The sequence below is a fragment of the Struthio camelus genome, chromosome 3 (assembly GCF_040807025.1).
Source record: "Struthio camelus isolate bStrCam1 chromosome 3, bStrCam1.hap1, whole genome shotgun sequence".
In the NCBI taxonomy this organism is placed as follows: domain Eukaryota; kingdom Metazoa; phylum Chordata; class Aves; order Struthioniformes; family Struthionidae; genus Struthio; species Struthio camelus.
In genome coordinates this window covers 29,119,968-29,135,112 of record NC_090944.1, presented here as the reverse complement: position 1 = coordinate 29,135,112, position 15,145 = coordinate 29,119,968, and the positions used below count along the sequence as shown (strand labels likewise).

The 15,145-nt window shown below is 35.9% G+C and overlaps 1 protein-coding gene across 11 annotated transcripts in view; it reads left to right on the top strand.

Moving 5' to 3' along the window:
- SNTG2 (syntrophin gamma 2) overlaps nt 1–15,145 on the top strand; it is a 285,354-nt gene that overhangs the window by 266,299 nt on the left and 3,910 nt on the right. For 8 of the 11 annotated variants that reach the window (XM_068937274.1, XM_068937273.1, XM_068937268.1 and 5 more), the window contains 2 exons: nt 530–622; nt 4,131–4,241. In XM_068937274.1, the coding sequence (XP_068793375.1) occupies nt 530–622; nt 4,131–4,241 (204 nt within the window). Of the gene's footprint in view, nt 1–529; nt 623–4,130; nt 7,867–15,145 lie in introns of those variants that run through there. The other 3 variants (XM_068937275.1, XM_068937272.1, XM_068937269.1) reach the window with 1 other exon arrangement.

The window sequence follows — 15,145 nt, the reverse complement described above, 5'->3', positions numbered from 1 at the left end:
AGCTGGCATTAATCAACAATACTGAAGTGGAATGTCACTCAAGTTTACACAAGAAAATGTTGCAAAAAGGATATCTTCAATGTCTGAAGTAAACAGACAGTTCTTTCATAAATGGATTATAGTCACCAAATATTTAGACAGTGTTACCTGTACATTTGTTGGAAACGATGCGCTGAACTACTAGTAGGTCAGATATAAGCAGCTTTCTCAAAGTTTTGAAATGGTCAGGTTTGGCATTGCTTGTTCTATGTTGCATTTTATAAAGGATGGTTTCCAAGAACGTGTTTTTTTTTTTTTTTTTTGTGGAATACGAACACATGTAAAAAAGACTTCCGATTAATCTCTAGCTAACAGATCTGACATTGCATTGATGACAAAAGCTGTTATTAATTTAAGATGCAATAATATAAAGCAATAGTACTATTACCAGTTGAGTGTCTTCTCATGCTCAAAATGTATATACAACATTATTTTTCTATGTTAAATGAAACTGATGGCTGTTCTCTCAAAATTCATGCTTTTTTCCCAGTCTAAAACATATGTGTGCAGTTGGCAAGGGGATACCCTGTGTTTCACAGTTGACTTTGCTCTTGGATTTACCTGTTTTGACAGTAAAACAAAGGTAAGAGGAAAAGGAGCAGAAAACATAACTCTACTTTACTGATAATTTCAGGAATAATAAAATAATTGTACTTTTTTTTCCATTTATGTGTAGTATTTTTTCCTCCAATATACTGCAATTTTTATTTATATGGCACCACTGAAAAGCTGCCAGGTTGAGACTAGAAAGGGATAATCTATTTGTACTCTAGCATGTGAAGAGAGTTACTATTTAGCACAGAATTTGATTTCTTAGTTTCTATAATACTTCAAGATTTTATAAAGATTACCAGTCATGAAAAAAAAAGAAAATGGCACCTGAATCAGTTTGTTCTGAAGCCACAGATGTAAGGTAAAATTAATTATTCTTCCATTATAAGAAAGTTAGGCTATGTCTGTACTAAACAGAGCCACAGCCAATGTTCTTCAGTCATAATCCATATAATTAAATTCACTTATCCTGCAAAACAGATTGACTGCATCTAAGAAGGATGGTTCATGGCATATAACAACTTCCAAACAATATCTACAATTCTACTATTTTAAATATTTTAGTATATTTTAAATATACTACATTTTCAAATATTGACCAAGAATCTAGTGGGGGTTTTTGTCACCTAAAATGCATATTTCTTGAAATATTTGTACAGCAAAACAATTACCAAGACCACTGATGTCTGAAAACTTAGACTTTACATTGCATGTGCTATCCCATTAAGAAGGATAAAATCCCAAGAAATACATTTGCATACTTTTCTCTGCCTTAAGGTGATACTGCATTTTCAAATTGTGCTCTGCATATCATATTTTACTTTCCATACCTAAAGCTACATGCAATCTCATTGGCTTAAAGTATAGAAAATGTTTCTTTTAAATGTGTAGGTTATTTGGATGTACTCCTACTTTTAGGATTGTAAACTTGTCTATTGATCAGAATATAAGCCACAATTAAAATCCTTTTCCTACTGCATTCAGTAGGAAGATTTTACTTATAGGAAGGGTAGGACTTTGACCCAAAGTGCCTACCTTCACTATCGGTGATCAGGAGGATTTAGATCAACCCTTGTTGCTTACCTAAAGGAAGCATACAGAATAGGGTTAGATTAAAATGTAAAAATTTGAAAGACCTATACACATTTATTGTGCATTTGTGTGAGAGATGAAGATGTCCTATGCATCCTCAAGCCTCTGAGTGCGGCAGTAACAGGCAGCTTGCACAGTTCATTCTTACTGCCCGTAATTGTTAGCTGGAGTTGACTCTTCCAGGGTTATCACAACTTTAACTCATTCAGCTTTTGCCATTTTGGACCTATCACAGAGCTACTCTTATCACCTGCAGCTGCTTTGTATGTGATCATAGAGGCTTTCTTGTACCTAGCTGGCTTAATTGGTTCACCTATTCTGTGCCTCCAGCAGCTCACCTAAAATAAAGAGATCCCAAAGTGTGCACTTTCTTCCACCTTCCAGAGCCATCTACTTCTGTTTTTCACATAGTGTCAACTGCTGGGAGAGATGATCACTCCAGCAATGCACTTTATTGCTAAATTGTTCCTAGGTTCTTGTTTCCTCTCCATCCTTAGCAGTTACACTGTATAGAACATTCACCTATTCTATTTAGATCCAAACCCGTTAAAGCTTTGAATGTCTTTCAGGTGGTCTAATTAGGCCCTCTGGACCCAGTTAAACTCTATTTATGAACGTAAAATTTAAGTACTATCACAATGCAGTAGTATAGTTGATTTTTTTCATCTTTTAAATTAAAACGCCAACTGCGTTTGTGTCTGCTGGGAACCAGGAGATGGAATCAAGCTTTTTTTGCCTCCTGTAAGACTTTTTTTTTTTTCTATAGGGCGTTACAAAGTATTAGTAGGATTGTAAAAAGCATAACCGAATAGCTTAAATTCATGAGGTTTTCCTCACGCTAGATATACATTGCCATGTTTATCAGTTGACATTTGTTCAAGTGGTGCAATATCCACTATAAAGATAAAATTATTGGCCAATGAGAGAAACTGTAATATCCCAACATTGTTACCTTTCTCATTTTAATCATCTCTCAAACAGATATTCTTCTTTTCTACATTGCTGTATCATGCAGAATGGTGGGGTTTCAATCACAATTAACATGTGTGACGTTAAGAGTGAATATTTAATCATCATCACTAGCATCAAGGCATATAGTGTAATAGCAACAACGTGAAGAAATAACTTCCCAAACTATTAATTTGAGGGAAGCAGGGCTCCTACTCTCTTCCAAGGTAACTATGTTCAAAAGTAGGATTAAGCCAGCACATTCTTTATTGAATTTGCCAACTATATGTGGCGGTAGTCTAATTTACGGAGAGTAGTTCAAAATTCCCCAGAATATCAACCTTATCAGATAGTAGAAATAGTCTCAACTCACTTAGAAAGGACTGACGTTCCTTCTTTCTGCAATTGCACGTGACTCAGAGCGGCTGTTCTACCCCAAATCCAATCAGTGTTCTCTACAGAATATTGGACAAATTAACAGGGAGAAAGTCTGCCACTTTCAAGTGAAGGTATAGTGGTGGTCTATATAAGAAGAATATTTTGCAGTAAGGCATAGTGAAAAATGGAACGTAGCAAAATTTTTTCTGCCTGTTTTATGTGTGCTTTTGAAATCGCTTTCGAAGCATTTAAATCATGTTTCCTCAGCAGTGTCCAGGGACTGATTCACATCTCAACATGTGCATTGAATTTTCATTAACATAATGGGACATTGAGGAAATATCAGCAGGAAATCTGGATGCAAGTTGTTAGTTTGTTTTTTTAGACTTATGTGAATAGAAAACATTCAAATAAAGACAGAAAATGAAATTGTTTTCAAAAATAATTTCCCAGTGTTTGTTTTTGAAAAATAGCTTTATAACTGTTAAAACATCCTTTTGATCTAGGATTTGCCTAGTAGTAAGACCATGTGTGTAAAGCCATAAGAGAGCCAGGTTTGAACATACCCTGGAATTCTCGTATGTTTGCAAACAACTGCATAACAACAGAAAGTATTTCTTGTCGTTTGCAAGACCACATTAAAAAATAACAATTTCATGTTTCCATAGCATGTTTCAAACTACTTTACAGACGTCAGTGAATTCAGCTTTGGAACATCTGTATAAGATATTACTACCTATGCTATGCAGATGAGCCAGCTAAAATATGAGACATTAAGATATTGTATGGAATTGTGTTCATACAGAGAGTGATACAAATATCCTCATGGATCGTTCTAGAAGTAAGCTTTTGCCATTGATGTTGGTATTATTTCACATACACAAGTGAAATATTTACATATCAGAGAATTTCTAGATAATTGATTAGTGAATATTAATACTATATATTTTACTATCCTATATGATGGAGAACCATTATTTTTTTTGCTCTACCACCAGCCTGTTATCATGCACTACATTTGCCACCTTCAAGCTTTATTTTAATATGTAAACGTCTATCAGTTTTCTGTCGTTCTGGGTGAGAGTGTGCAACAGTCCTTAATCAAATTTCTCTCTCTTTAGAATGTGCTGTGGAAGTTTAAATTCTCTCAGCTCAAAGGATCTTCAGATGATGGGAAAACAAGAGTAAAGCTGCTTTTTCAGAATCTAGACACCAAACAAATTGAGACAAAGGTAGCTGGCATGTTCTTTCTCAGTTTGGTAACAAATGAAACGGAATTACTATCAAGGCAAAAAATGTCCATCTCCTGCTGCACATACATATGGTGAACTGCAAATCATGGTTTATCTTTTTTGTCTATTCTCTAGAAACTCCACAACAAATAAAAGTGGTGTGGTGTCTACAGATTTGTTACACTATTTATACAAGTCTCTTACTGCATTGCATTATGATGAATGGTGTTTTATTATTTTAGAAAGATTATTTCTGTAAAGTTGTGTAGAAAATCTGTAACAGATATAACATCGAAAAACTAATTTTAAAAACGATAATGGAAAAGAAAATTATTTAAATGCAAAATGTATTTTTAAAGCTGCTTTGTAGTAGACAAATTTTTAGTTATATAAATATATGCTTAAGAATTACTGATAAAATAAAATATGATGTGGCATTCGTTAGCTTAGAAAGGGAAATAATCTTCTAAGAGACCAAGACTGTCCTGAAATCTGTTGGTTCTGCTGTGAGTTAAGACTGCTCAGTGCTGTGTAGGATCTGGTATTAAGCCGTGATGGCATACAGGCACTACTATATGTGAGGTATTTCTAGTATCTATTGGGGCTTTTGTTTGTTTGTTTGTTTGTTTTCTTCTAGAAAATATCAGAGAAAGTTGTGAAATCTAGAATTCATATTGCCGACTGAATTTCAGCAGTTTCTAGTTCATAATTCCAATTTGAATCATTATCTGTAGGTTTGGCTTTAACACCTGCATCTGGGCCCAGATTCTGTGATCCCCAGTTTGATGCTGTTGTGTGTGTAGTGTAGGGGATGGAATAAAACTTAGATAATGAAATAACAGGGCTGAGACCTCTAAAGAGTAAAGAAGCTGGGAGAATGATCCAAGAAAATGTGCGGACACAAAAAGGGAAATGTTTACTGACCAAGTTTTGAAAGGAATAGGAAGAACTTTATGTGATATGATAAAGGAGCGGAAGCTAAGTGAGGTTCAGCTGGGATCTGGTGAACCAAAAGTCAGTGAAAACAAGCAAATAAAAAATCTTAAGACCTATGAATATTCCCAAATATTCTTTCCTGTGGTTTCGTAGTTAAGTCACTTGCAAGCTAGTAATTTGCTCTAGTGACCATACACAAAAGCAGAACAGATATTAGCTGTTGTTTGTAATATTTAAAAAAAAATTATAAGAAGAAAATCTCTGACCTTTTTTGTTTATCATAAAGATACAACAAATGCAGTATGTCTTCCTTTCTATATCTGTCTTAGTAAACCATTCCAGAATGTGTGATTATGTGATTCTATTTTCTATCAGTTTTGTATAGATATAATGGTAAGGTTTGCCTGAACTCTTTTTCCAGAGGAAAACTGCTTTTTGATTTAAAAGTTAGTATTTTGTGGTGTCTCCTTTTCATGAAAATTTTTGTCATTTCATCAGCAAACTTAACCTAAGTTATTATTTGGCTCTGCTGCAAAAGATAAAATCTACGGTAAAAGAGTACCATAGTAACTTGACCGTAGGAGAAGATCATTTCCAAGTCATCCTCATAGTACTCCTCGGAAAGAGAAAAGGACTACTATCATTGTGCTATACTTGATCACTTATTGCACAGAGTTCCAGTAACTTGTTCAAGGTCAGATAGGAAGATTGTACTAGTAGTGCACAAACCTGAATATCAGTCCTTCAGTCCATGTACTGAATGGTTAGATAACCCGTGTGTGACAATTGGCTAAGACTCCCTTCTATTGCTTTAATATTGAATCATTCCTTTTACTCTTGTGATAATAAGATTGTTTTTAAAAACCTTATATTTTCCATTCATTATAGTTATGTTTTTAATTGTTTTAACTTAAGTTTTACTTTCTAGTTAGAAAAGTTATAAATTTTATTTTTATGAAAATTTGATTATCTTATTATTTGTAAAATAAAGATTAAAATGAACTCTAATAATAATTTTTCAGCAATTTTGGTCCAGGAGTACAGATTTATTAAAACATTCAATAGGATTCCTTTGCATAACTCTAAAGAAAATACATCTGTAATTGGCAAAATTTTTCTGAATGTTTGTATGGTACCTTGAAATTATCAGATGGGAGGTGATATATGGTTATGAGGTATGTTGGCTCATACAAACTGATAACTAGATTTATACCTAAATGTTCATGTCATTGTAAATGTTCAAACAACCCAAGGAAAGCTCATTAAATGGCAGAGGGATGCTATGTAGATGAGTATTTATCAAGATTTCGGTAACTGTACCTTTCACCACTGGCTCTGCACAGTGCAGTGTACCCATAAGGATATTGCATTAAATGGGACTGGGGATAAAGCTGTGTAGCCTCCCCACTCCGGATTTGGCGTATGCCTACCATAGCTGTAAACGATACTATTTCTTAGACTTCAGAATTAGAGTAGTCAGGAAATAAACAGCAACTATACCCACAGTGTTGTACAATATCTACCTCAGCTTATGGTACTGAAAGAAAGATTTCATAGAGGCAAGTGGTGCTATAGGGTGAAGTGCAGCCAATAATGAGAAACAGGAGATGCCGTCAAATAGCAGAAGTTTTGTTTCTCCTGAGTAAATGAGCCACTGCATGTGAAATAAAGCTTGATATAGATAACTTAGCCTGTTCACTTGACAGTAAATAGGAGAGTTAATCTGCAAAAGAATTTACCTGATTAAGTCTAATTTTATATGCTTATAAATTCTTGGGTGGGGGGAATCACATTTGATGCATCTTGATGACTAGCTATAGAGGTTATTTTTCTTCTTCTGTAAATTTTACGCAAAGTGCTTCTTACTGTACACTTCTGTTTAGATGAAGAAAAAACATTTTTCCTTTTAAAATAAATGATTTTCTGCTCAAAGGAACTAATAAGGCCAAGATTCCTAACATTTGTGTCTCCTTCAGGTGCATCATATTCCCTATAACTTCCCCTCATAGTTTCCCACTTCAGTACTTCCCCAAATTTACTGTACCTGTAATACTTCCAGTAATGCCTCCACCCTAAATCCTCGAAATCCCCCGAAAGTTAATGCAATGCATCTATCCTACTCCCAGATCACACCACATTTTTATCCAGCCTGACAATGGGAAAATAGAAAGCAGTTTTTTTCAGCTGGTTTGGAGATATACGTGTATTAACTGGTTAGATGATCCTCGTTTGATGGGTGGCCGGGGACAGCTGCCCCCACCTGCTGGTCAGGACGGGAAAGGACGATGCTCTCCCTTGCCTTTGCCTCAGTGTGCGGTGGTAACAGGACCTGGCAACGCTAGCCAGCAACTTGTGCGTGCTCCGCAAGTTCAGTTTCTTCGAGGTATCCGCCCCTTTGACACATGAAGTAAAAATTGCACACATGCACACATATGTGATTTCATCATTTCTGTAGGAAATCAAACCTTTTTTAAAAAAATACTGAAAAACCTTTATGTTTGCAACTTAGTGTATAAATTGATCTTTATGAAATAGTACTTCTGTGGTTGTTTTGAAAGGAGGGAGATCGTGCTTAGTTATGAAGGATTTTTGGCCCATGACATTAGCATGGAGTTTATAAGGATTATGGAAGACTGTTTTCCTTGAATAAAGAGATTGAATTCTTTGAGCTAGAGCTGCCTATTCACATTTTTTTGATGGGGTTATACACACAAGCCAGAATATGGAAGATAGGTGGTTAAAATATTTTTAATGTTCATTTTGGCAGTATGTAGAAGCTGGTAGAAGTCATTGAGAAGTCCAAGTTGATGGGTAATATTCAAGAGAACAGGAGAGATTGTTGGGAAGAGATATATCAAAATTGCCCCCCTTTCCATTTTTTGACAGGATAAATGTGCTGGAGAGAAACAATAGTTATGACCTATCTTGGCTTTGGCATAGTCCCACATAAAGTTCTCATAAGCAGTGCTGGTGAATACTGCCTAAATTAAGTTAGTGTTAGGTACACAAACAGTGACTGAAAAAGAAATTCAATTATTTGCTTGCAAAATGGAAGGGTATAGCATTTCCCTGCTCCACGTTCATACACCTTTAATTTCTACGTAGTTGAAGTCTGAAGCTGGAGCATACTCAGTGAAAATTATATCTTAGGTAACTATATTTCCCAATTAATAATGCAGATAGATTTCACAGGAATAGTAAAAAAACAACCTGCTGAATGTGAATCTCGTACCCCTGCCAAATTTCAGAGTCTCCCTGAGACACCTGAGGATGCTAGTGTTTCTCAAAACAAATGTCATGAGAGGTTTTCAATGTAGGCAAAATAATAGATTTTCACCTTACATCATGTCAGGAATGATTAAACTGTTTTGGATGAAACTTTATTTGCAAAAGTAATCTTTTGCAGAAGGTTACTACGGTAAATATCAGTCGAAACATTCCAAATTCAGCAAAGTTATACATAGCTTATCTACCTGAATGCATGATTCTGTACTGAGAAGTGACAAGTAATCTTAATAATAGTAAGTATTCTTAGTCTACATGGCATATATACTAAATTTTCAACGTTTAGGGTTTTTTTTTTCTCTTCTTTTTAACCAAGATTAATACTCCTAGGATGATACTGGTAATTTACCTGCCCCAGCTAAGGAGTAATTACCTGGAAGGTAAGATTTTTTTAATTAAGCCCTATGAGCATTTTCTTTTCCCTTTCAGTTTTTAATCCTTTCCTTTTTTACTCTGTGGAAGAGGGTATTATATTTTTGCAATTCATTCACACTGAAAAAGTAAAGAGAGCTTATTTCTCTTTCTTCACTACATTTCCTCTTTTACTAACTTGGTCTCAAATATTTCATCAAGGAGAGAATGAAGAAAAGAGACTCAGATTTTTTTTCTCTTCTACCTATCTTCCTACTATTTTGAAACAAAATAGTGTGACTGACCTTATGAAAAGAATTTTTATACGGAAGAATATAAGACCGAAGAGCGAAGACAGGTCTTTGTGTTCTGCTTATACTGCTATATCATAACGTTCAGTGGAATGATCCAGTAAGAGAAATCATGGAGTCCTTGATTATTGTGAGCCATAACAAAGCTTCAACTAAATTTTGTCTCATACGTCTCCTGTGTGCTAGGCATATAACTTGAGAACCTTACATATTTATCTTAGTGCATACAGTTTTCTTTGTTTGCTGACTTCAGGCCTCAACACTTTCACAGAGGTATGGTAATACATCGTCGTATGCTTTTGCAACTAGACTCTTCAGCATGTTCTGCAGCAAATCCTATTCTCTTTAAAACTTCTTCAAAGTGGTCAAGGACATGTCAGCAATTGAGATGCTTTTGTTTTCGATTTCACTGTATTCATAGGACGTAATGCTATTAGTACTGTCGAGAGATATGGCAAATTAAAGAGAGTACAAACAAAGTTGTCTCTCCAGAGTAACATTTATCTCTAGCATCAATAAACCGTAATCTAGCACTCAAACCCTTCTGTGTTTCTATTAACTTGGGTCTTTTGTTACTGATATCTGATAGTTAACTTTTGAACATCTTGAGAGCTTGATAGTGGTTCATAAGGTGATGGTAGATAAAAGTTAAGACTTTGCCTGTGTGACAGTATCAGACAGTATGACTGCTGTTTGAAATTTATGTTAATATTTACTGGAAGAGATTAATTTGGTTTGCTACTCCTAGACAAGCATCTTTGGAACAACTTTTCAGATTAATTTCTTGTGCATTAACAAAGTTTGCATCTGCCAATGCAACATTTACAAGTGTTCCAGATTTATCAGGAGACAGTGACATTTGAAATCACTCAAGCTGGAAGTGAAAAGCTAGCTGACTCTTCCAGATCCCTGTAGAACAAATATTAAAAATTTAAGTACAATTTATAGATAGAGTTGCAATTTATTTGTCATAGACTGTAGGCATCATGGAACCAGTGGTTACACTTGCAAGTTAAGAGCACAATTTCGACTTATTGTTCTGCTGTTTGTGAAAATAGCAGTCACAAGCAGGAGGCTAACTGAAAGTTTATAGCTGAACAAGCTTTCATGCCTCATTTTATTACTGATAATTTATTTTTGCATATTTACAACAACCTTAACAAGCTGTGAGCTACTAATACATTTGCTCTTCTTAACTGTGATATGACAACCATCAGCTCCAAGCCCTGGCATACTTATTGAGATTTAGAACTGTCAAAAAAAAAACAGAAAGTCAAGAATTTCTTCTGCTGTTTTGATGATTTTTGCTGACTAGACTTAAAATCTTAGCTATCTTTATCTGTTCTTTTTTTTCCAAAAAGTCTAGTTATCATTTCAGCCTAAAGGACTGAATTAATATTCTGAAGGATACAGTAGTAATATTTGTAGTTTTGGCAACAACTGATAATCACTGAGGCTTGCCGATGTCCTTAAAGAAGCCATGGAATACACAGGGCGCAATAACGCTATCTATTGGTGTTACGTTATCTACCTGTCATATTATGCAGGCTCGTGTCTTGTTCAAAGGGTGATCCAACAGCTCTTGTGAATAATCAGTAAAATTAAACGTTGTGTGGTAGTGATGTAACAGGCTTGTGCAAGCAAGCTGTTCATGGTACATAATAATTAATTCAGCTCTTTTAAGTGGGTGGACAAAAAAGAGCGTGCAGGCATTTTTCTTATGTGGCGGTACATATGTAGTGATCCCAGTCAGTGCAGTGTGCACGTATTTCATATTATCAGTACCAGCTGACAATTTTGTAGTCTTGTCCTCCCACTGCCTTAATTCAATCTTTTATGTTGTTCTCTTGCTGTCTTCCTTCTAATGCCTTTGTTGTACTTAATCCACTTATTTGGAGATATACAGTAAAATTAAATAGCCCTGATTGTTGAAATATTAGACACACACAAATCCTTTTAAATTCATATTGAAATATGCTAAGAACCTAAATTAAAGAAAAAACAGCAATCACACAGATGGGGCAAGCAAGTAGAAGGGTGGGGCTAGGTGACACAGAGTACATGAAATGATTAGTTACCCAGTGGTCTGCCTGACTGAGTATGGAGAAATAGAGCATCAAAGGAAAAATAGATTATGGGAGCAATGTATTCACTTGAAAGAAGTGGCGTTGGTGTCATTTTCTAGGAGAAATTCACATTACATTCTAAAACTGAAGAAGTCAAATTTCTACCCTAAAAAACATGTTCCAGATGGTCTATTGCTAAGAGAGATATATGCTGCACGTCACCTGACCATTCAACATCTGCATTTCCCTAAACCGGGAGGCAGTTGCTATCCTCCTACCAAATCCACGTTTCCAAGCTAAAACCCTAGTCCTCTTCCCCTTTCTCTGCTCTAAGCTGCATGCAAGCTATATCCACTAGCACAATACCAGTTCTCTGAGCAAGCTATATCCTCAGCCTGCACGAATCTGCACCCCAACTTCTGCTTTGGATATATGTGACTCTCTATTCCCCAACATCTGCGAACCACCAGCAAGATTGTAAAGGCAGCCAGCACAGACATCAAATATCCCTCAGATAGCAAGCACCACATTCATACTTGTGATGTACTAGTCAAATACTACTGTGATCAGCTGGATCTGTGAGCACTTCTGATGCATAAGGCCACAAAGGGAACCCTAGTCCTCCGGTACCACCATTGTGGGGCCACCCGTAATTGAGCCTTGCACAGGACACCTCCAGGGCTCTGCTCTTCTCTTGATATTGTCCCGCATAAGTGCTCACCCCCACAGGTAACCTAACATAACCTGACATTTGGTGTTGCAAAGCAGTATGCCATATGTGAAATAATGAATACATGAGAGGGCTGGAAAGTGAATTAACTGGTAAACTGTCTGTAGAGTACTTACGTGAGGCACCTGTTTGGCTACCCTGCTCTATAACAACTCCCAAAACTAACACCCTTCTTGAAAATAATCCTCCAAATTGAGGGGCCTGCCACGTTAACTCGAGAAAGTAAAGCCAGTCTTTGTTTGAAACATAATTTTAGCAATATTGCTCCTCTTTCAACTATATGTAAGTTATATCAGATAGAAATAATAGCAGATTAATATTCAAAAGGTAAGTCTCATCAGGTTAGACAAGCTCTCTCATGTACACAGGAGGGCCTTCTCCAGTTTTGTTCCGTACTCCGAACTCTTAACAAAAGCAATGAGAAGTCCACAGCAGGTGTGTTGGGAAGGATTGTCCCCCAGGGCTGAGACATCCTTTCCTTCGCTCTTCTCATATCTTTCTACAATTATTCACATAGCATTGTCAGAGCGTTCTGAAATCCTGCCTGCAGTCTGTGTTAGGTCACCTCTGATTGTTTGTCTCTGATAAACAGATATAGGTAAGATGTGAATAAAGCTGGAGTACAGAAATGAGGTTTGTAAAGAACTCTTTCCTCAGCTCTTTGGGGCGTTTGGCCAGTGTGCTGAATGCTCAGTAGCGTCACATCAGTGAGTTGCTAATGTGGTGGGTCTGTGATGGTAGAGGATGGAGCCGAATGGTTGTAGGGCAGCCATGACACAGCAAAGCTTTGTCTTTCTTTCAGGATACGATATACTTGCTGCACCCTGTGGCACCCACTGTAGGACTATGGCATCCTAAGCTGATATATTAAGGCCTATATTATTTTATATTAAGGGTTGTATTCTACTGAAAAAAGGTGTGTGCACTTCATTTCAATGTCAAAAACTTGAACAATGAAAATTGCATAATAGCACTAGATTTTTCTGATGGTGTTTATATTAATTTGTATTATTTACAATAGGCATCTATTCAAAAAAAATATACTTAGAAACTTATTTCCTACATGCTCCATATTTGTCATTTAACATAGAATAAGTAGTTTGTTTATTATGCAAAAAAACATAATAAAGATTACCTGGGCTTAAATTCCTCAAAGGATTTTCACCAATATTTTATTCTTCATTTTTCTTTCACAATGAGATCTAATTTTGAGTACGAGGCCCAAATGAATACTTCAGGAACTGAATGCCAATTATTACTCATTACCTCAGTGTTCATTTTGCTATAAGCTCTCAAGAGAATATACTTCTTTTAAGGTAATTATTTCTTAATCTATTGACTAGCAAGCACACAAAAGCAGAAGGTTGAGAGAGTTTTGCCTCTTCCTTTAATAATAGTTTATTTTCTCCCTTTTAACTAGACATGAATGACAATGAATAGCACATTCTGCTCATCAGCAATATCGGCTTATGCTCCTATTGTTTTTATTACAGTTTAGGAGTGTTTGGTATTTGCCATTATTTTATAATCTTGGAAGTGTCAATCTGTAATTTCCATTAAATTCATAGGGATTCATAAGTGTTTAACACATTCCAGAATGAGAACTTCTACAGTGGATAGATTATTTTATTTCAATTAAGGGATATTATATTCTTTCTTGCCTTTTTCACATTTATACAATTCATAGGAACAGCAATAAGCTTACCACAGAAATGGAGGTGCAGCATCACAAAAAAATAACTAGAGCTGCTAAGAGAACTAGCTGCTCTCTCTCGCTCTTTCTGCTCTCTCCTCTCTCTCTCCCTCCCCCCTTCTCTGTCTTTTATCTCTCACTCCTTTTTCCTTTCTCTCCCCCCTCCTCGCCTTATTTTTTTTAACAAAGCAGGCTGTAATCTTATCAAAACATACTTCTCCCCCACATATGCAGCTCTATCTTATTTCAATAAAGCTGTAATATCCACCTGCCTTTCCCAAGATACCTTATAGTTTTCCATGCCATCCTAGAGGAGACTAGCAAGTTCACGTTTTGATAATGCAGAAGCATGTCCAGTGTAGTATCTAAATCATGTTAAGGGTTTATGAACTTGTTTGCAATAAAATATACACAGGTAGCAACATCTTGCTGAATATGATATTACAATAACCTTGCCCTGGTGGCTGGAGACTGGAAGAGTTTCTGAGCAGTTGGAAGTCAGATAGCAGTTTGAATTGTATTTCAAATCCATGGAAAGTTTTGCATGCCCTGAAAGCAGAGCTTTGCTGTCAAAAGGAACAAAAGCTGAATATTAGTCAGTGTCCCAAGACCTGAATCTGATCTGGACACCTCATATAAGTTTCCTTAATTTTCTGTCACCTTTCTGCAACCATTATCCTGAGTTACCTGCTTTCAGATAAAAGGACATATGATTTTTATTGTGGTAGTTATAAACACTAAAATGTTCACTGACTGTACAGAAGGAAATCATAGAAAGGAAATATTGTGGAGGCACACTGTAAAACATATCCCGTTATCATAAGTTATTTTAAATTACTAATTATTTTAACTTAGTAGTTAAAGTATAAGCATGAAAAATGGCCATACATAATGCCTGAATTCAGGTATTTTTTCTTGGAAAGCTATAGGAAAACTGATCAGTAATTTCAGAAAACAATTATTGAAGGGAGTGGAGTCGCTTTACTTCTGTTAACAAAGTTTCTAAGCCATTTCATTGAGAAATTATTGTGTTTCCAAATTCTGGAAAGAGTTCAAATTTGATGGTCTGATGATGAGCCACCCAAGATTATTATATGTGTCTAAAAATCTCTACTTATATATGCTTTGCAGTACTTGGGACTGAAAGCATTGCTCTCTAAGGCCTTTGTCTGTACTGAGCAGGCACCAGGAGGAGGACAGCTGGTTGCTAAAACTTTTTCTGCCCCAAGGCTATAGCGTCTGAGCAGGCCCTTCCCTGAAAATAAAGGCACTTGTAATGCCTGTTACACCTGAGGAAGAGCATATCTTGGGAGCCTGTTGAATATCGTTCTATCATTCTTACTGCACAGTAGTATTGTTAACTGCCACCTTATATTAGAGAAAGTAGACAATAATGAGAAATTACGTTTGTCTGAGAATAATAAATGTGCTTAGTGGGAAATAAAATCACTGAGACAATAAACTATATGTGCCTGAGGTTGTAAAGAACCTGTGCACAATTCATTGAAAAAAATCAATAGAGTCTCATCTTC